Below are 23,496 nucleotides of genomic sequence, written 5' to 3'. Positions count from 1 at the left end.
ATCATGAGAAAGACCTTAACCAAAAGATTAGTCATAAGGGACTCATTAATTCATGTCTTTGGGACTGGCAGAAAACTTTTAATGAGTTTGGCAAAGTTGAGTGCCCACAGAGACTTAATGAATAGTTTCCCAATTAACAAGAGTTAAAATTGCATTTTCCCCTCATAAAGTGATGACTTGGAACTTTAATATATTAGAGGAATTGAGGTAAATTATCATGAAAAATATGTACCCTTTTTTAGCAAACTCCAAGGATACAAATTATGAAGCTGCCATGGTGACACTTGACAGAGAAATGAGTCTTACAGATGTAGAGTTACCTTTCTTTGAACCATAAATTAAACCAATTATGTGTTGCTAGCCTCTGCTTGATAGTCCAGAATTACCAATTACATGATAAGCTTTTAACATTAAAACACAGTGTACTGCTGTCCTAACAGAAAGGAACAATATCAAAATAGCATAATTTAAACTCACAGATGAAAAAATAATTAGAACTATTTATCAATATTATGTAAAAACAAATTTTCACTTCAGAAGTTTATTTCTATGTCATCTGTTGTAGTGACTATGGAATATGTAAAAAAATCTCCTTCTGTAAATATGTTCAGAGAAAGTATTATATCATTTCACTTCATAAAGTATCATTTTCCATTTATGCAGAGATCTCCTTGGAGTGTTCTTTAAGATTACTGGCCATCAAGCTAAGTAGCTATCTTAAATGTTATAGCATATTACCAAGACTCTTAATTATATAAAAGGTACATTTATAACAGAAAGCTGAAATAATTTAATAAAAAGAGAAAAATTTTATTTTATAATGAAATATTTCAAATAAACATGCAAGAGTGTGCATAATATAATGGGTATGCAGATAACTAACACCTGTGTATACTTTAAAGTTACAAAATGAACATTATCTTTTTAAAAAAAGAAATATAAAACACAGAAACATAATCACTGGTGCTGTGAATATTCCCATTCATTTCTTCGTTTCTTCTATTGTTATATCAGTATCATACAGTTAATATCAGTCAATTCCCATGTGTGTTGAATATTATGGCATTTCCCACTCAATTCCATGTCGCCGTTCTTCTACACAGAACACAACAAAATCTATTACTTCAACACTGTTTTCTTTCTTATTCCTGTGTAGTGGCAACTGTTCAGCAATTTAAATATCTTCTGTGATCTTAAGCATGTAAGTGGATCAGAGCCCACTTTCTCTGCAATAGCCATTCCTCATCCATTCTTTCTCATCCTGTGGTGAATACATCCATGAAGAGCCATTTCTAATTTATTCCAGACCACAGAGCAGGACTGGAAGAATGAGAAAGTTGGAGGTGGAGGTAATACCTAAGGTCTACATCCAGATATCTTTACTAAGTACTTTTTTTATTTTCCTGCACTAGGACATGATATAGAAAAAAAAATCTATCACTCTGTTTTTATCTAAAAATACATAAATCCACAAACATTCCTTAATATTGCTTTTAAGATTTTAATAATTGAACATAGGATATTTTCCACATAATACTATCACTTGCATTATTGCTAAATAAATTTTATTGCTAAAAGTCTGGTTAAATAAGTGAAGGTGAGCACCATCAATTTTAATTGCTGCATTGTATTTCATTTTATAAAGTCATATCATAATGTATTTATTAACTCTCATAATAGATTTTAAGTTGTTCCCACAAATAATATTACAATGACATGTAAAATTCATTCTTAGCCATTTGTATAGGTATGTAAGTGTTAAGGCAATTTGAATATTACCTTACATTTCTGAAGTGGAGAGTCATTAAGTGTGCATGAATGATCATGTACCTCCATCTGTGAGTTTTTGTTCATATATTGCTGAATTATTATTACTGAAATGTGATAGTATTGGCTTAACATTTTAATGATAGTTGTACCATATTTTAAAAGATTCACGGTAGGAGTGGCAGAGCAAAATAGTGGAATATAAAATACCATCTTTTATTTTATCTTAAAAAATGAAGGAGGCATCTATCAATTAATGAAAATAATCTTTGGAAGACTTAAATGTACAATTAAGAACCTTTGTATACACTGTGGAGTAAAAAAATCCAGAATGGTCACATGGCATATTTTTCTGTGGAAACAGGCACACCTCAGATATCTTGAGGCAGCTAGGAAAAAAGAAGTAGAAGGACTACCAATCCAAGCCTCACCGAGGGGTTTTATTGTGGTTCTTAGAAGCCTGATCTTCAGAAGTCATGAGAAACTTCAGTCATCAATGCAACCAGTATACATCACTTCAGTAAGACCCTCCAGAAAGAGCCACAGCTATGTCCTCCCCTTAAGAAGGAGCCACTCACTGCCTCTCCAAGATGTGGGCATGCTTTCTTAAAATCCTACATTCACTCTGCACATAGGCACAAGGCACATGCTGACTGTAGCTGAAATATGTGTTCCTGATCTTGATGTACACATGGTGTTGTTTATCCTTACCCAATATGTTAGTCAGCTTTCTGTCATTAAAACGAAATAGTTGAGATGATTAATATATCAAAGAAAACATTAACTTGTGGCTCAAAGTTTTGGAGTTTAAAGTCAATGATTGATGTGTATTCCATCATTTGTGACCAGTGGTGAGTTAACATATCATGGGAGGACCATGTGTTGAAGCAAAATCCCTTAATATAATCAAGGGAACAAACAAATAAAGCAAAAGGGGCCTGGTTCCCACAATCTCCTTTACAAATGGGCCTTTGAAGAATAGGCAATATTCAAATTTCAGCACCCTGAAATTTGACACATTCTACATGTGTCTGTGCTGTAGACTTCAAATAATGTGGTGGTATATGAGATCCATTGCCACAGCAAATTAGCCTGTGTTCTGAACATGGAAGTCTGTATTCTTCCACGAACACCCACATACCACAACCTGGTTACATACATGCACGTTCTAGAGTCAGGCTCCACAAACATTCCAAGAGATACAGCACCACAGACACTAAACCACTGCTGGAGAAGATATTTATATTTGGTACCCAGAGATATAGTAGACCAGCACATTTCCATACTTTAAACCTTGATTCTGTGTCTACTCTGCAACTTCTGTACACACAGTTTCAAATGTAGCTATATGAGCCCCCCGTATTCTTGTCATTGATACCACTGTTGGACTAGAGCCTGGAACAATTTACTCTGTGAGGATGCTTTCAAGACAAAGGGATAACCTCTGTCACAGATTCCCCTGTAGAAAAGAAAAAAATATAATCAGGAGAACTCCCATAGCCTTTATCACTGAAAATTAGAATAGCCAATTCTGTGACTATTAACACTTGAGACCTATTTTCTGAGAGCCTTAGTAATCTTTTTCAATGACCACTTCACCTGACAGAGTTTCATAGGAATAATGTCATTGTATTATCTGTAAAGATAAAATGACTACATCACTCCCAATCACCATTCTTCACCCAGCTATAGGTGAAGTCTTATCCACAAAATGCAGTCCATCAGTTTGAAATGCATAACAGCTACAACAAATAGCCTGACATTAATAAAAAACAACAGGAAGTATATGAAAAAAGACAAATGACACTAACAAAGGTATACCAGAAATATTCAGCAATCAACCCCAAAGAAATGGTGACAAAAGTTACCTGACAATGAATTAAAAATAAATATTTGGAAGAACATAAGCATGCTACAAAAAACATAGAGAAAGAACACAATTACTCTGATAAAATCCACATGGAAAAATGAGAAGATTAGCAGAGATGGAAATCATAGAAAAGAAACGACCTGAAATTCTGAAGTTCAGAATAAAATAAATGAAATTGAAGGTATGATAGGGATTATACCTTGTGTTAACAAGAGAATTGATCAATCAAAAAATATATACCTGAAAACAAGTCCTGTGTGTGAAGATCAAGCTGTGTCTTATTCTCCATTGCTGTACATTTTATAGAACAGCAATTTTCCACCTATATTTTGCCCTGAGAGACTCCATTTTATAAAGTAGCATATTGTTCCATTTTGAGGGTAAATGCTGAGCCAGATTACTTTGCATGTTACTTGTTCAAGTAAACAACCATCATTTATCCAGCACAAGCTACAAAGTATATTCTGATAAATAACTTATTTATGCAAATAAAAATACCATTTATAATCTTATCAAATTAAACTAGGAACACATGGACATGACAAAACTATAGCAGAAAATTCTGACTGATAAGCTTATTAAACACATCAGACCAATAAGTGATGCACCCCCTCACTTGGATCATTTTAAGGAGACTCCCTATGTAGCTACCTTTATCTCAAATAAGCAAAAATATCGTTTTTTTTTCTTTTTCCTTTTTTTCTCTTTTATTGCACAAAATTGGAGAACAAGAGTGTGGAACAGGTCCTGCAGGTGTTGATAGGGGGGAGTTGATACCAGTGGGAAGGAGAAGGTGGTGGGGAAAGTTGGTAGGAGAGTGAATACAGTATAAAAATGTGTACACATGTATGTAAATACAAAAAAGATACTTTTTGAAACCATTACAGAAATGGGGTTGTAGGAGAGGATAAGGGTGAGCAAGCTTGGGGGTAAATTAAAGTATGATGTATTTGATGCATGTAAGAACTTTTATAAATGCCACAGTGTATCCCCACCCACACAATAAACAATGTAAAAAAAATAAAAAGGACGTGCACTTAACATTGGGATACACTGGAACCCATCAAGCTATCATCTGGTCATCTACTGGATGCATCATGGGATCAACAAGAGATGAAATCCTGACTCTGTCTTTGAGGCTTCAGCTCAGCATGACATCCTTACTTGACATGGCTCATTAGAAGTACCATACATCTGGATTTACTGACTGCACGTTGAAGCAACTCTTCCCATGGAACTAGTAGTGCTTTGAACCAGTTCTGTGACTTTAACAAGATTCAATCTCTTAAAATTCTAGTTTTATGGAAGTAACATGAAGATGTTGACGAACCTTCTTTTTACCTGCAAAATACAATCTCCATTTCTCTGTACCCTTCAGTATGTTTCTCTCATATTCGAAAAAAAAAAAAACCCTCCAAAGTTGCTACCTTAGCTAGTAAGTTGCACATCACTGGACAACCACTTTCCTTTCCACCTACATCTAGAGTAAATTTTCTTTATGCTGACCTCTCTTCTTCCAAACTTACCCTTTGAGTTTGTTCAAACATGCAAAACTCAGTCCCAAGTGCCTTTTATCCGTATCTTGATAGAGAAAAGAATTTCTATTTTGACTATTGCTCATAAAGGAATTGCTTTTAATTCTACAGAGCCTCCACTTGAGGTTACAGTATATTCTGAGTTGTTAACAGATAGTCTAGACAGAAAGGATAAACTGAATATTGTCTGCAACATCTACAAAATAATGGTACAATAATCACCAGACTATAATCCTGCAAAAAAAATTTATGCATGAATGAAATCACCCCCTTTCATAGAAAGACATTTTGGTCCTCACCACTCATAGCCAAATTGAAGGTGAGCTTTATGTTACTGATATAAATAAGATATGATAAAGGAATTATTAATTCTTCATCTTGAAAAAAATACTTATTACTTAAAAGAGAATACTTGATGGCATAAGAATACTTATGTGATGTTTTAGGGACAGAACTCTATTCTTTGTGATACACAAACTTGATTATTTGAGTGTTAGCCACTCTCTTTTTATCTCAAGTTGGTACTTGAGATAACCAACTGTTAGAGTTTCTTCAACAACTTCCTGTTTTTTTGTCCTTGGCATGTTTTATATATCTCAAGGAAGTGAATTGATGTGAAATTAAAAGAATTACGAATTATAAAAACAGAGTTAACATTGGGGTTTGGAGGGAATCAAGGATATGGGCAAATTCCAAAATGTTCCTTTTCATTTTTGAGCAGCATTAAATATTATGAATAAAACTATTTTAGTTAATCTGCCTTCATGTTGATAAGCTCTTTCCACTTTTTGAGTATTTTTGCTATGTATTTTCATTTCATCTTTCTTAGATACCTAAGAACAAAAAAGAAGAATGTATGTATCTTTTAAGAAATAAGCAAACTATTTTTCAAACTAATTCAAACCTTATATTAGAGATATATAAGATCCCTCACTGCTCAATATTTGACAATATTTCTTATTAAATTTTTTAAAAAATAGATATTGTAATTGATGTGTAATGTTATCTCAACTAGGAATTCGATTATCATTTCTCACACAATATTTTAAGGTTCTTTTTTTTTGAAATTTCATAATGCATTTTATTTTTTTTAATTATTCATTTATTCACATGTGCATACATTTTTTATAGTACTTGGGTTTGAACTCTGAGCTTTCTGCTTGCTGGGCAGGCACTCTACCTTTTAAGCTTCACTCCCTGCCCTTTTGTGTCAGGTTATTTTGGAGATAGGTCTATTTTTGCTCAGGCCACCCTGGACCAGGATCCTTCTATGTTATGTTTCTTGAAACTGAAATGATTACAAGTTTAAGGTCAAACTAGGCTACATAGTAACACACTGACTCAGCAAAATATTTCCCTAACATTTTTGTATGTTTGATCCAGTTTCCTTTTTTACTGCTAAAATACATGGATATAATTTATCTTGAGTATTAGCCATTTTTCTGGAAACTTCACTAAAACCAATGTAGATAATTAGGCTTTCATCTAAAAGTTACTTCCTTCTTGCTGCTTTATCTGAATTTTGTTTTTATTGCATTACTTCCCTAATATAGTTTGTTTCATGTATAAATAAATGTGTATTTTAGAGCTAAGTGGTATGTTGAGTGGATGTACTTCAATTGGTTTACCTACCTTATCATAAATAACATGTTTATTTTCATATTCTGAAAAAAGTATGCATAAATACATGTATAAAACCAACTATTATTTTGTTTTATGGCATATACTTTTTGGTGTCATATTTGAGAATTCCTCAGTAATATGTGCTTCTCAAAGATTTTTCTCTTGCCTTTCCACTGAAAATTTCAAAATTTAAATTTATAATATATTTTGAGTTAATTTTTATAGTAGGTGTGATATTTCACTTTAGCTTTTTTCTATAAATATTCAAGTGTTCCACTTCCACTTAATGAAAAGTTATCCTTTTTCCATTGACTCATTCATTCCTGCATGCCTTCATTTCTCTCACTCTCTTTCTCTCCCTCTCTCTTTTTCTTTTTCCTTTCTTGCTTTTATTTCTTTCAGAGCTGGGGATCAAATTCAGTGTCATTTTGTCATCTCTTTCCATGAATGGTGCTCTGCTTATTTACCAATTTGTTAATCTGTGCATCAAAACAGCAATGTTAAGATTATCTTATCTATATATAGCATGTCTTGATAGTTGGTATAGGGATTTCTTCCAACTTACTCTACTTTTCATTAAATTGTTTAACTATTCTAACTCCTATGTCTTTTCACATAAATTTTAGAGTAATTTTATCCATATGTACAAAAACTTAGCTGAAATTTTGATCATTGCTTAAATTGGTAAGGATGACATTTTTACTATTTCAAGTTTCTCATCCATAAATATATGTCTCTCAACTTATATTCTTTGATTTCTTAGGTAATTATTTTATAGATTTTACAATGTACATTATATACAAGTTTCATTTTACTTTACATACAAGTATTTAGTTTGTGGCTGCTCATTGTACTGATTTTTTAATTTTAGTTTTCATTTGCTCATGTTCAGTATAGAAATGTACTTAAGAACTTTTATAAATGCCACAATGTACCCCACCTACCATAACAATAAAGAAGGGAGGGGGTGGGGGCAGGGGGGAGAAATGAACCAAGCCTTGTATCCACATATGAATAATAAAAGAAAAATGAAAAAAAAAAGAATGAGCAGATAATAGATTTTCACTAATGTCTCCAGAATGGTGGTAGCCCTGTGGACACCTTCATTTTAGCCTGGCAAGAACCCTGTCAGCTTCTGACCTACACATTGTAAGGAAATAAATTTGTTGTTTTAAACTGACAAAAAAATAAAAAATAAAATAAAAATTTTGTTGGGATTGAGCCCAAAGCCTTGCATTTTCCAGGCAAAGACTTTCCCATTTGCGTCATGCCCCTTAGCATTTTTTTTAATACTTTGTTTGCCCAGGCTAGCTTCTAACTCATAATTTTCTTGCCTCTATCTCTACAGTAGATAAGATTACCAGTGCACATGCCCACTTTAAGTTACAATTAAGTTTTATATATTTAAGAAAAAGACATTGAAGAATTCACTAATTAGTTCAAGAATTAATTTTGTATACCCTTTGGGCCATTTTAAGATGGAATGATGTTGGCTCTAGGTAGAATGACAGTTATCTTAAAACAAAATAAGTAACAAATGCTAATGAGTTTGTGGATAAAGCAGAACTCATTGATTTTTGGAAAGTAAATTAATGCAATCATATGGAAAACATTATACAAGTTTGAAACTATTTCAGTTTTTTCCCATTAAGTGTGATGCTTTCTATAGTTTTGTCATATATAACCTTTATAATGTTGAGGTACATTCCTTCTATTCTTAGTTTTTTTAGAGCTTTTATCATGAGATGTTGTTGAATCTTATCAAAGTCTTTTTCTTCATCTGTTGAGTTGGTTGCTTTCTTTGCTCTATTAGTGTGCTATATTACATTTATTGAGCTGCATATGTTGAACTATCACTGTTTCCCTGGGATGAAGTTGACTTGGTCATGGTATTAGCTCTTTTATGGGGCAGTTGAGTTCATTAACATTCAGTGCTAATATTGATAGGACAACAATGGATTGTAGCATAGGAAAAGGAGGGAAAGTGAGGGGTTAAGAACAGGGATGAGAAAATAGTGATGGTGAAATTAATCATACAGAAACACACAAAGAAAGGAAATACAACAAAAAGCACCAGTTACAGGAACAACAAAGAGTTCACTTTTTTTGATAAAAGTTCTGGCGTTATTCAGCATCCAATCCTGGTATTGGTATACAAGTGGGAGCCTCTATGTGGTCTCACAGGTGGTGGAATTTTGAGTAGTATTTGGTTCCTTCTGTGCACAGGGTTATTTGTAATTTGGAAGTGACATGCTTCTGCCAGTTATTTCAGGGTGCTCATATCTGTTGCTGAGTTGCCCTTCAGCTGCAATTCTGTTTGGTCAGCTTCTCCCCCAGTCAGGTGAGGCAATTCAGTTTTGAATGCTTCCCTTTATCCCAGGAGTTCAGCTCTAGAATACACCTCCAGCCATGCTTTGAGAAGTTGGCCTTCTGCCATCTCCCATAGTCTTTATGCATCTCTCAGCCTCTGTGGTTTAGTGGCTTGTCACACTGCCCCCTCTGTCAGTGGTTGTTGCTTGACCATGTTTGTTCACTGAAAGCTTGGCTTGTTGTTCCACTCCTGTTCTCCAGAGCAAGTTCAGTGTTCCATGCCTACCTCTGCTGTTAGTATTAGATAACAGTTTGCCTTTTATGCTGTTCAGTTTTGGTGGTGGAGAGGCTCAATCTACCCAGAGGCTGCAGTGGATTATGTACCCATCAGGTGGATACGGGAGTCAAGCATGGTACATTATGCTCACCTTTTCATTCTACAGATTCACGCAAGTAGCTTTGGAGTTGGCCAGCAGGGAGAAAAGCTGCTTTTCTTATTGCAGCACAGCATAAGGAAGCTTTCCATGGGTTCAGGGTCAAGGATGGTTCAGAGTTTGATTCTGATTGATGCTATGTCTTCTGCTGATTGGAGAAAGACAAAAAAAGAGAAAGACAAATATCCAGAGTTCTTTTTTCCCAGTGCTGGAGAAGCCTTGCTGACTGTGCCATGTGGGATTTTTGTGGCTGTTAGCTGCAGTTAAAGGCAAATTTCAGGGTCAGTCTTTGAATTTTATGTACACCTAATGTGATAATGGTTATTACTCTGGCTAGAAGCAACCCAAGTGTAGCTCCAACATCTCTAGTTGGTTTCTGGAGTCACAGAGCTTAAGATTTCAATTCCGTATCCTAATGGCAATTTGAAAAAACTATTCAGAGTTTTATATAATATGGCAAGTCTATTTTTCCTTTTTCTGAAACATTCATTATGTTTCCCAGAATGGTTATATTCATTTACATTGTCACCAAGTGTGTATAACAGTTCTTTCTCAAATTCCTTACTTAACATTTATTATATATTTTCTTTTTGACTTTAGCTTTTCTTGCTACAGTGATGAATCTTTGTGATCTGATTTGTATCTTCTATGCTTTACAATGTCATTTCAAATGGTAGCTATTTGTGTATTTTCTTTTGATAAATGACCAATTAGGTCCTTTGTCTAATTTGAAATCAAGTTATTCAGAATTTTTGTTGAGTCCCTTATGTATTCTAGGTCTTAATCTATTGTCAGATATATAGTTCCGAAGAATTGTTTTCTATTCTTTTGGTTGTCTTTTCATTCTATTGTTTCCCTTGTTGTTCAGAAGCTTTTTATTTTGATGTCATTCTCTTTACTGTTTTTTCTATTGTTAATCTTGATTTTAAATTCTTGTCTAAAGATCCTTAATCACAGTAATGTCATCATGCCATTCTGAATTTCTCCTATGGTTTGTTATATGTGTTTGATAGTTCGGGTTCTCACATTTCAGTCTTTTTTCCACGTTGAGTACAATTTGGATATGGTGAGAGTGAAATTGAGTGTCATTCTTTTGCATATGGATATCCAACTCAGGAGCGTATATTGCAGAGACCATTCTTTCCTGATTCTGTTTTCTTTCTTATTTTGTTGATTCTACATCTGTAGAAAATCAATTAGCTGATTTATTTCTAGGCTCTCTATTCAGTTCCATTGTTGTACTTATAAACCAGTAACATTTTATTTGGGTTGTAGTTTGTGAGGTTAGATAGTATAAAGCCTCCTGTTTCATTTTTTCAAATTATGTTGGCTATATATATGTGGGTCTTTGTGGTTTCATACAAATTTCATGGTTTTTAACAAATTTCTGTGAAGAATGACATTAGAATTTTTATATGTATTGCACTAAATCTTCATATTGCTTTGGGTAGAAAGAGATTTTTACAATATTACCTCTTCCTATACATTATTATGGGATGTATTTTCATTTATACTTCTTTCAATTTCTTTCATCAATATTTAAGATGATATTCTTTTACAATTTTTTAACTCCTTGGTCAATTTAATTTTTTTCCTTATCTTACTATTTTGGATATTTATTTCACTGAATAATTATAAATTTAGTTTTGTGGTATTTTTATAGGTGTAATTTTATTTGTTCTACTTTGTAAATGAATATGCTTTACATTTATGTATAGAGTTTCATATTTAGGTTTTCATTATTTTAACATGAAATGAAATCAACCATATAAAGTTTATACAACCATATAAGTTTTAATTCATAATAAACTATGACATTTTCAAAGTCTTTCTAAAACTTTAAATAAATTTCTTAACTCCTAATTTCATCTAGAACCCCATTCAAATGAGAATACAATGAAATTGACATGATTTCTTCATGTTTTAAAGCCCAGTAGACACACATAATCTATCCCATGAAGATGTGAATGCTGTGAATGCTTTGTTTCTTGAGACTGTTGAGGCATTGGCAAGACCAGAGAATCATTTTTCATCAGTCACTTCACTCTACTTATTCATTTTCTTTTCTTATGGTTTATATTTGTTTTGATTACTGCTATAATGTATTTTCTAGCAGTGTAAAGTAAGAGTGGTTTACTATTTCACAACTTGGTAGGCTCCAGTTTGGATAAACCAGTTTCTCTAGTTTTGATTTCACAAGGTCAAAATGTTAGTGCTGTCTGGCGTGGCCATTATTAGAAGAGTGGAAAGAATCATTGTCCAAACTCATTAGGTTGTTGGGAGTATCTTGTTTTTGAGGTTGCAGCACTGAGATTCTCATTTTTTGCTGGTTATTACATGAATGCTGCATTTGTGTATTACAACCCAAATTTGTTCAACTCTAGCAGACATCTTCACTACCTCTTAATCCCCTCCCCACAGAGGACTCTTCCAATTTAAGATTGTTATATTCACTCTTATAAATTGAGCAAATCAAACACATTCAAGTTTTTGGTTTACTTCCCTTTCCCTATCCCTTCTGTGCATGGTCTCCCCTGGTGTGTAACCAATGTCAATAATGTTACTGTAATTTTTTTAGGTCTATAATCTGCAGATGAGGAAGAACATGTGATTTTTGGCCTTCTGAGTCTGATTAAATTTGCTTAAGATGATATCCTTCAGTTCCGTCCACTTTTCCGTGAATGACAAAATTTTGTTCTTCTTTGTGATTGAATAAAATTCCATTGTGCATAAATACCACATACTCTTAATCCATTCATTTGTTGTCAGGCATCGTGGCTATTTCCATGGCTTGGCTATTGTGAATAGTGCTACAATATACATTTGTGTGCAAGTGCCTTTATAACAACCTGAGTCATATTCCTTCAGCTATATCCCAAAGAATGGCATTGCTGGATCATACGGCATATTTATTTTTATTTTTTTAAAAAGCCTCCATATTGTTTTCCATACTGGTTGTACAAGCTTATATTCCCACCAACAGTGTGTGATTGGTCCTTTCTCCATGATGCTTCACCAGCATTTATTGGTGGTGGTGTTCTTGATGGTAGTTATTCTAACAGGCATTAGGTGGAATCTTAGTGTGCTTTTATTTGTATTTCCTTTATGGCTAGGGATGATGAGAATTTTTTTTCATGTGCTTTTTAGCCATTTGGACTTCTTCCTTTGCAAAAGTTCTATTTATTTCAGTTCACAATTTCTCTACCATTTCATTGATTTTCTGGGAGTTTAGCTTTTGAGCTCCCTCTATAGTCTGGTTAACAGTCCCTTGTCTAAAGTACAGCTAGCAAAGATTTTTCTCCATTCTGTAGGTGGTCCCTTCAATCTAAAGACCATTTCTTTTGTTGTGCAGAAGATTTTTAATTTCATGTAGTACCATTTGTCAATCCTTTCTCTTAATTACTGATCCACTTAAGTTCTACTGAAAATTTTCTTGCTATAAATTCATTAGTTTCCTAATGCAAAGTAGTTTTTTATATCATCTATGAACTAGAAGTTTTAAGTTATAGTATATTTACTGTCTAGTGAGTACTAGTAGGCATTGACAGTTTTATATTAACATTGTGTATATAAATAGTGCTTCAACCACCAATAGCAAATGTTGTTGAGGATGTGAGGAAAAAGGAATCCTCACACACTGCTAGCGGGAATGCAAGCTAGTACAACCACTCTGGAAAACAATATGGAGGCTTCTTAAACATTAAACATAGATCTGTCATATGATACAGAAATTCCACTCCTAGGGATATACCCAAAGGAATGCAACTGAGGTTACTTCATAGGCACACACACACCCATGTTTATTGCAGCACTTCACAATAGGCAAGTTAAGGAAACAGACAAGATGCCCCACTACTGACAAATGGATTAAGAAAATGTGTTATTTATACACAATGGAATTTTACTAAGCCATGAAGAAGAATGAAATCTTATCATTCACAAGTAAATGGATGGAAATGGAGAACATGATCTCAAGTGAAGTTAGCCAGTCTCAGAAAGCCAAAAATCATATGTTCTCCCTCATATGCAGACTTTAGATCTAAAACATATGCAGTAATATAATTATATATGGTCACATGCTAAGGGGAGGACACATACAGGAGGAATAGGGAAAGGTAGGAAACTGAAAAGTTCAAAGTGTTTGATGTGTCCACAGTAGAGGAACTAATGTAGCAACCTTAAAATGACAGAGGTCAATATGGGAAGGTGACCAGAAAGTATTGAAGAGGTCTGGTAGAGATGAATCAATTTAGGTGTAATACACATGTGCACAGAAGCAATGCTCAGAATCTCTCTGTACAGCTATCCATATCTCAAACTAACAAATGTTATGTCTTTGTTATCATTGCTATGTTTTCTCTTCAATAAAATTGGAGAAGAGGGCAGAACAGGTTCTGCCTGGAAGTGAGGTGGGATGGGGGGAGAAGGTGGGGGCAGGGGAACAGGGGGGGAGAAATGGCCCAAACAGTGTATGCACATGTGAATAAAAAAATAAAAATAAACACTGCTTCAAATTTTCTAAAAACTTAACTATCTTCATACCACAACTTTCTATATTTATTAACACACTTAAATATATTTAGTTCCTCTGTATAAAAATGCTAAAGTGTATAAACTTTAATTCATTTCTGTGTTGTAACTCTTAGAAATAAATTGCTCCATAGTGAATATCTATTACTAAATTTATTTATGGTTATTATAATATTTCAAGATACCAAAAGATATTCTTAAGCTATTTTAATAGACTCATTTTACAAATATTTTTGAAAGTTTATTTGAATTTTCACTTACAAACTGCAATTTCAATTACATTCATTTAAATCACTGTACTAATTGTTGAATATACTTCAAATGCTCACAAAACCCTCCCAAAACTTTTCAAAAATTATTCACTGAATATGTTCAAGAAATTTTACCTCCAATTGTGCCATGTTGGTATATTGACAACTTAAACTGAAGACATAATAAAATCAGTTAATGCCCAAAAAGGCATCCTCAGAACTATAATCCATCATAAGGTATATGTTTCAAAAGAAAATCAATCATTAGAGCAGGCATGGGGACACACACCTGTAATATGATCTTAATGTCAGATTTTGTTTTGCTTTATTATGCTTTCCTAAACAATTTCCTTAATAATTATTCACAATTTATTCCCTATATAAATTATTGTAACTCGTTTTGCTATCATGATTTTGTCTTTCAGCCATTATACTACAGCTAAAAGTTATTTATACAGTTCAGTGACAACCCTCAAATATTCTGAATATGGCTCTATGTTACTTATACCACAAGTTTAGTTCTTTTGTGAGGTTCATATTATTGAACAACAGCTTTTGTTTCAGCTTAAAGAATTGTCTTTACCAATTATGCAGGGCAGGAAATGGATTCCATTTACTTTTGTTTATCTGAAATAGTTCTTACTCATATCTCATTCTGAAAGACATCTTTGCCAAGTAACGTATTGTTTGTTGAATGTATTTTCCTGAAAATTATATTGGGACTCATTTATATGGGATATGTGTCACAATTCTTGATATTCTCAGATTTTTTTTGGTTTTTCATTTTTTGGTAATTTCATTATCCCATGACTTAGTGTACTTCTTTTTACATTTAATGAAATTTGAGATTTACATATATCATATAAATGGATTCTGCTATCTATTCCCAGATAAAAGAGTTCTGATCATGTCTTTAAATTATACTTTCTGGACCCTTTTCCTTGCTTCTCATATAGAAGTCATTTTAATATGACTGTACTCTTGATATTGTCTCTTGGTTACCATAAGCATTCATAAATTTTTAATATTATTTTTTTCTATTTGGTGCGCTAATTGAATGAATCCAATTCCTATGTTTGAAGTGTTCATGTTAGTTTTGCACTTAATGCTTGATAATGATTCTTTTTAAAAGTTTTATAGCTCTTTCTGATTCAAGTGAAATTTTGCACTTAATCTTACTTTGCTGTGTAATTAGTGTGGGGAAATGGGAATATTACATAGGTTTTGAAATTTAATAATAAAACAAAGTGAGTACTACAAAGGTAGTGCTTAAATGAAAGATTGACAGAAAACCTACAAAATCAAATGAACTAATTACTTTGTTGATACTATTTCTAATCAACAAATATGCACATTAATAAAATGAACAAAACTGATACTCTTTGAAAGTAAAATTTACTATTAAATATATAGAGAACATGTAGATACTCTATATGTTCATTTACTGTTCAATGGTATAGTTTATATTTGATCTAAATTCCTTACTGTTTTGAAAGTTCTACTGTATGGAATTTAAATTGTGATCAAACTTTAACTGTCTTATTTTATCTATTAGTTTTTAATATTAACTCACCCTCAAATCCTGTTTGTCAAAATGGAGAAGAAAACCATTATTATAATAAACTATTTTAATTATTATATTTTATGTACTCAATATCAAATGTCAATGACAACATACCATAAGTGATTCAAGAAAGTTTCACTAGAGAACATTTTCTATTGAGAAGGAATGATAAACTGTTTAAAGTATATATTTTGAAAGCAGAATTGAAAAGATATCTAGTATAGGAAGGAAGAAGGCAAGAATGTTGGTAAAGTATGGGGGTGCTATTTTGGAGTGAAAGACACTGAAATGAATCTATTTGTGATAACGAGGCTAGAATTCACTTTCACAGGTAAAATATTTTGTAATAAATGGAAAATAAATGCCATAAAATCCAATAGTAATGGATAAAACTTCATGGGCATTTAATACAAAATAAAACCAGACATAATATTTTTTAAGGAAAACTAAGACAATTTTCAATATATCCTGATCATTAGACATTACCATAAATATTTTATAATATTTTATGAATATGATAATATCTTAATTACATTTTACATTGATGTATTATTTCTCATGAAACACTTGTTGAAGTATTTAGGAATAGTGCTGTTATTTTAAATTAATGAAAAATGTCTTAACATAGAGGACAGATGAATAAAATATGGTGAATATTAGATGTAAGTATCACATGTGTTTATGACACTATTTTTCAAAATAATATATTTATTAATATTTTCTAAATAAATTATTAGAGACAAAATGGCATAAAAGTGTAAGAGCAAAACATAAGACTGATAATTATAATAACTTCAATTTCAATTGTTACAGAAAATTTAGGTATCATGCTGAATACAGGGAGAGAATCAGTGTCAAAGACACAAAATCAAAGCCATCAGGTCTCAATGGTGACTGCAGTGATGGGGCTCATGTATATCACCAAGGCAGTGTCAACAACGAACTGTGTCAAGGACTGATTTGCAGTTTTTCCAACTTCAAAGGCAAATTATGCTAAGAAAATTCATTAAGAAGTTTTCAAAGGAGAAATCAATGATGGAGGAAGAAGAAATATAGGGAGATGAGTGACATAGGCACAAATGAACAGTATTGATGGAAGAAGTGTGGGGTCAATGTGTAAAATCTCAGTCAGAGGAATGGAAGGCAAAGAATGAGAAATGATCATTTACTTAATGGTATGCAGTCAATCACAGATGTTAGCAAGTGCAATTTTGATGAAAGTGATTTATAGTTACTCTTGATTTAACAGTATGGATAGGGTTTGGATTAGGCACAGATACATTTTCTACCCTGCAATGTAGACTGGAGAAACATATTTCACCAAGTTCCAAGTGAAGTACAATTAGGTGGTTCTAGTGTATAGGGTTTGTAGTTTTGAGGAAAGTATTTTGGAAGGAGAAATTCTAAACAGGCACTTTGGCTCACCTTCTTCCTGTGTTACACTGGACTGGAGTGTGGAACAATGGCACAAGGTAATGATATGGCCACACTGTGACTGTGAAACAAATGCAAATTGACATGTGTATTATGTCTCTACCAGATTCTTTCTGCAATATTTCAGAAATTAAAATGCTACCCAAAACACTAATACATTTGAAAGATTTTGTAGGCCAATTTTGAAGTTGAAATTGCCTCAAGCAAGTGAAAAGATAAATAAATATATGTCATTTCAAACACCATTTTGAAATTTTATTTTTTGTTTCCGTGCTTAATTTCATCATAGTCATCTATAGTATTATTTCTCTGAGTGCATTCCTATTTTCTTAGATATTTATTCAATGGTGAATAATATTGCACATTCTTTTAGACTCATTGGTTTTTTTCAAGAGCATAGTACTTATTTCAATGCATTTATACAGTTTCCAAAGTTCTTCCCATATAGATTCTTAGTTTACTTTCACTGTGATCAGAAAAACAATCGTTTATATGATTTTGATTTAAAAATTATTGAGGCTTGCTCTATTTCATAACATTCTCTATTTCAGAGGAAGTTCTATGTACTATTAAGAAGAATGTGCATTCTTACTCTCTTGAGCAAAATGATCTGTAAATATCTGTTAGTTCCAATTGATCTATGGTGCAAATTAACTGAATATTCCTTTGTTGATTGTTTTTGTCTGTATGATAAGACCATTTTTGGAAGTGTGTTTTGAAGTCCCTTAGTGTTATTGTATTGTAGGCTGCCTAACATTTAGGTCAATAAGTATTTCCTTTATACAGTTGGTGTTCAAGAGCTAAGTGCATATATAGTTCTACTTGTTATATTGCCTTGCTCTATCAATCCTTTTAAAATTCATCATTTAGTAATGGCTTAATTATGCATATTTTAAATTTCAGAGTTAAACTCTGTCTTTTAGATAGACTTCCAGAATAGCTAGAATTACAGGTGTGAGCCATCAGTACTCAGCCGTCTTTAAATTCTAGGCTCCTAGGAAACAATTGCATGAAGAGTTATGGTTATTCTATAAAGTCAACTATTATTTGTTGAACAGGAAATTACACATTTTTGGACCAGGACAGTGACATGAAAGTTGCCATGACATGGCCTCATTATGTAAGAGAAACAGAACTACAATTGATGCATTGCAGTTGAAAGCTTGCCTTGATTCCATGTTACTAACTTTTCTCTTTCCAGAAAGTTATAAAGTGATATACATATGTAAATAAGCTAATGACTTTGTTATGGATACATTTATTTCTAATCTGCAAAAAGAAAAATCAACACTTTGGGTGCCTTTTGCTTTTTCTCAAATTTAACTATAAATTCTCTGACAGTTATTTAAATAAATAAAGCATGATTTCCTGAAATTTATTGGACTCCCTTAAAACAACTACTTTAATTATTTATTTCAAAGATCGCACATCTCTCTAACAGATATGTGTTATTGAAGTAAAAAGTATTTGTTACAATGTGTACTGTCTTTGTGCTTATTTTTCTTCAACAGGACTTTCAGTGATTCTAAATTTTCTGTTTACTTATTACATAAGCTCTGACTAATGCAGTCATTTTGGCACTAGATGCTAAGACCAGGACTGCTGTTAGTCTTACAGTGCTTCTTATTTTGGCAAAAAACCCAAGAAAAAATCATGAAGAAATCCAAGGAAGCTATGCAGGCTGTTTAGAAAACTTGACCAAAGACTCAAGCCTTAATTCCTGTTCTGATGATTGACAGAACTCAGAAGTTCCCTATATGTGCAGGATCATTTTCCACCTAGAGTGGGAAGCTCCCAGATATTAGGTTGGGCTCCTCAGATTTTACTGTGGTGCAGAGCCAGTTGAGCTTGTCACATTGGCTCAGACAGGCATACATCTTTTAGCACTTCCTTGCACAGGTAGGGCAATTTTCTGAAGATGTGAGAGTTGAGATATTTTTCCTCCCAACATTCTTTGTGGGATGGAGTTTGTTAGTACATCTGTTTGTTGATAAAGTGTGTCTCTTTCAACAGAACTACAGAGGTAGCATACATTGTGACTACAGCAAGAGGGGGAAGAATGAAGACTGGACAAACCCCAGGATCCACAGGGAAATGGAGCAATTAAGCATGTGTCATTGATTCTGATATACATGTGTCTCTCAGTAGATATCTCCACAGGTGTTTCCATAACCATAGTGAGAGGACATAAAACTGAGATAATACTGAAGATTGAATGGAGACTGGTAGCTTGGTGTAGATACTCAGATGGGTGACTTCCCAGATGCAAGATATAGGTGAGATCCCTACAGGTACATATAAAACTAGTTTGAAGCTGGTGCCAATGTGAAAGAGATGTGACAGAGTTGCAGATAGGAAAAAGTCATGTCTTCACATCAATGAGCATTACTTCTATTATTTTGCAAATGAAGATATTAATACCCAAATACATATTATTATCTTCTGTTGCTAGATTATAATAAATGATGTGAAGAAGTGTTGACAGAAGTCCTAACTCCTCAAAAATTCCTGCTTATTGAAAGAATATATGTGTATATATTTGTATTTGTTTTCTAATTACAATACCCATGTTGAATACTAATTATCATAAGAGTTGTAGTTTATAGATGTGTAAAATTCCCTCTTATTATATTTTCATGTTATGATTCTGTGAACTTTAACATGGGTAATTTACTTTCATTAAGAAAATGAAAATGTGTATGATCATCTATACATTTGATTTCAGTTAAATACAGTGTGAGAAAATGTAAATACCAGTTGGAAGAGAATATTCAAATAATATATTGATATAGGGAGCTTCTTACAGAAAACACAATACTTATCCATTCAAGTGTAGTGACTTTGGATGGTGGACACAGCTTCAGCAGTGATTCAAATGACTTCAAAACTACTTAGAAGTAGAGCATCAAAGTGAGAATCCAGTTCGTATGTCTGTACCAGTACCATTTGGGGGAGGGGGCAACACCAAGAAAAATGATATGGGTAGAGGGCAAGGTAACATTTAACTTATAAACACTTCTCAGTTCCTCTTGAAAGTTTATTTTATTAAATGGAGACATTTGTGAATACAGAAAAACCATCTCTCTTCCATTTATAAGACTTAACAATAAGTTTGGACAAAGGCTGGGACAGAATTTATCTAGGATAGAATGCTTCAGCCCATTTGTGCCCCATGATGTTATACATAGAGGCCATAAACACATTCCCCTTGGCCAGATTGTAACAATGATATTCAAATCAATTCAACAAAAGCCACAGTGCCCAAGTAAAATTTCATTCTAATCAAGTATTAATGAATTCAGTTCATTTTTGTTCTCTTGCTCTGCTTCATTCATGTTTTCAATTTGCTTTTTCTTTTGTATTTCTTTCAAGGAAGCTAACAGCATACATTTCATGGACAAATGGAATCAAACATCAAGTGATTTCATTCTGTTGGGGTTATTGCCTCCAAATCAAACTGGTGTACTCCTCTTACTACTTTTCATCTTCATCTTATGTCTTGCCTTGTTTGGTAATTCAACAATGATCCACCTCATATGTGTGGATTACCAGTTCCACACCCCTATGTACTTTCTCCTCAGCCAGCTTTCCCTCATGGACCTGAGGTACATCTCCACCACTGTTCCCAAGATGGCATTCAATTTCCTTTCTGGACAAAAAAGTATCTCCTTCCTGGGTTGTGGAATCCAAAGCTTCTTCTTCCTGACAATGGCATGTTCTGAAGGTTTACTGCTAGCCTCAATGGCCTATGACCATTTTTTGGCCATCTGCCATCCTTTCCATTATCCCATCTGCATGAGTAAAAGGGTTTGTCTGAAATTGATCATAGTGTCTTGGACATTGGGATCCATCAACTCTTTGGCGTACAGAGTCTATGCCCTACACATCCCTTACTGCAGGTCTAGGGCTATAAATCATTTCTTCTGTGATGTCCCAGCCATGTTGCCTCTAGCTTATATGGACACTTTGGTCTATGAGTATATGGTGTTTGTGAGCACTAGCATGTTTCTTCTCCTTCCTTTCCTTGGTGCCTCTGCTTCTTATGGACTAGTACTTTTAGCTGTCTTCAATATGCACTCAAAAGAGGGAAGGAAAAAGGCCTCCACTACATGCTCAACACATTTAACTGTGGTGACACTTTATTATGCACCTTTTGTCTACACTTATCTTTGACCCAGGAGTCTTCACTCACCTGCAGAAGATAAGATTCTGGCTGTTTTCTACACCATCCTTACCCCCATGCTCAATCCCATTATATAGTCTGAGGAATAAGGAAGTCCTGGGAGCTATGAAAAGAGTGCTTGGGATATTTTCCTTTGTGAAAAAAATAACCATTTTACTCTAATCATCATTCTTTCCTGCCCCTCCATGCTGACTAGAATAACACCAAATGTTGTGGTCAATGGAAATACACTCAAGCCATATTTGTAACTTAAAATTTCATAGTGAAATATTTAAAAGTATATTTTAATACATGAATTACTAAATACCACTATAATTATTGATATATTTACTTACTTCAAAGCATGACAAATCATTAAAACAATCAATTTCCTAGTTTTATAATACCATATACTGCTCTGTGTGTGTACATCCACATATGACAGTTCATTTGATCTTATGTTTTCTACATTTACTTATTTTTCTATAATCAACATGAAATTGTTAGTGTTATCATGTGCTTTGTTTTCTTTATATGTCTTATTTTATTTTTATTATCATATTGAGGTAGGCTAAATTTATGGAAATTTCAAATCTCATAGAAAAACATTACATCTTAGATTAATCAGACTTTGGCTCAGGAACCTCCCACACCTGGCCTATAACTGCCACTCTCGCACCACTCATTGATTAATGGATGGCAATCACTTTGTTCTCCCCTTCCCATATGTTATGATAGGTTATAAATGCATCTGAAGAGCTGAAGCATTATCTCTTGGCATCAGATTCCACATTGGCCATACTACACTCCCCTTTCTATTTTCGTTTTTCTAACTTTTAATTAACTCCATTTACACCCATGTGTCCTGTGATGGATTCTTCCCATGAGAAACAAAGAATCTGGAAGTGTTCTGATAAAAAACTGCATCAGTGTCATTAATAATATTATTGTTTTATTCAAGGTACATGAATGCTAGACATTTATGCATTACATACTTAGAGCACTATGAACTTTGGCAGTACACATTTTAAATGTTCACTATCAACATTTGGTGTCTATTGTGCTTGAAATCACTGAGTCAGAGAAACCATGAAATATTTTAGAATGTGTTTGTATTCCATGAAAACATCACTGAGAAGGGGTAGTATGAAAAAGACCATTTTGAAATGCTGAATGAGTATTAGAAGACAGGGAACTCATGTACTATTGAAGAATTAGAGATTAATGCATTCTTTAAAGAAAACACTATGATTCCTCAAAAACTTTAAATGGGCATACTGTGGAATTTTGACAATCCCTCTACTGATATATACCTGAATATAATTAAGTTAGAGTTTGAAATGACACCTGCACTGCTTTGGTGATTGCTTCAGTATTCATACTAGCTAGAATATGTAGTCAACCTAAATGTACATCCACAGAAAATGCATAAAGAAACTGCTTCATGTAGGCAACCATATGTTCTTCATGCCTTAGACAAAGTGAGATTCTGGGATTTGTGACATCATGTGTGGATTTGGAGGGCATTATGGTAAATTAATTCACATAGACATAGACTAAAACTGCATGGACTCAAAGGTATGGTGAAATCTAAAAAAGTTGAACTCATATAAGTTCAGAGAAGTATAGTGGTAACCAGAGTCTGGTGAAAGTATGATGATGTGGGTTAGGGAGGTTTTGTAAGTGGTACAATGTTATAGTTGGACAAGAGGAGTATTATCAGTTGTACTATGGCACATTATGGGAAATATAGTCAAAATAATGCATTGTGTATCTCAAAATTATAAAATAGAGAATTTTTGTATATATTTATCTTAAAATAATGATAAAAGCACAAGATGACAAATATGTTGATTATCATGATTCTGTCAGTATATAATGTATACATGAATTTGAACATCAGAGAGTACATCACAAATGAACAAAATTATTATCTGTCAATCAAAATATTTAACAAATATTTATGTAGTATGTAAAATAAATATATGATGTATAAATTACGGATGGTGGAGTAAA

At 33.2% G+C, this 23,496-nt stretch overlaps 1 protein-coding gene across 1 annotated transcript; it reads left to right on the top strand.

The window, feature by feature from the left end:
* Window positions 1–20,840: 20,840 nt before the first annotated feature.
* Window positions 20,841–21,578, top strand: LOC109674696 (olfactory receptor 2L13-like). The gene is given in 1 exon segment (XM_020151622.2): window positions 20,841–21,578. A coding segment is annotated over 1 exon segment (738 nt).
* The last annotated feature ends 1,918 nt before the right edge of the window (window positions 21,579–23,496 follow it).

Source organism: Castor canadensis, chromosome 15 (assembly GCF_047511655.1).
Source record: "Castor canadensis chromosome 15, mCasCan1.hap1v2, whole genome shotgun sequence".
NCBI lineage: Eukaryota > Metazoa > Chordata > Mammalia > Rodentia > Castoridae > Castor > Castor canadensis.
Note: the sequence above shows the minus strand (reverse complement) of the source record. Positions and strands in the feature narration are given on the sequence as shown.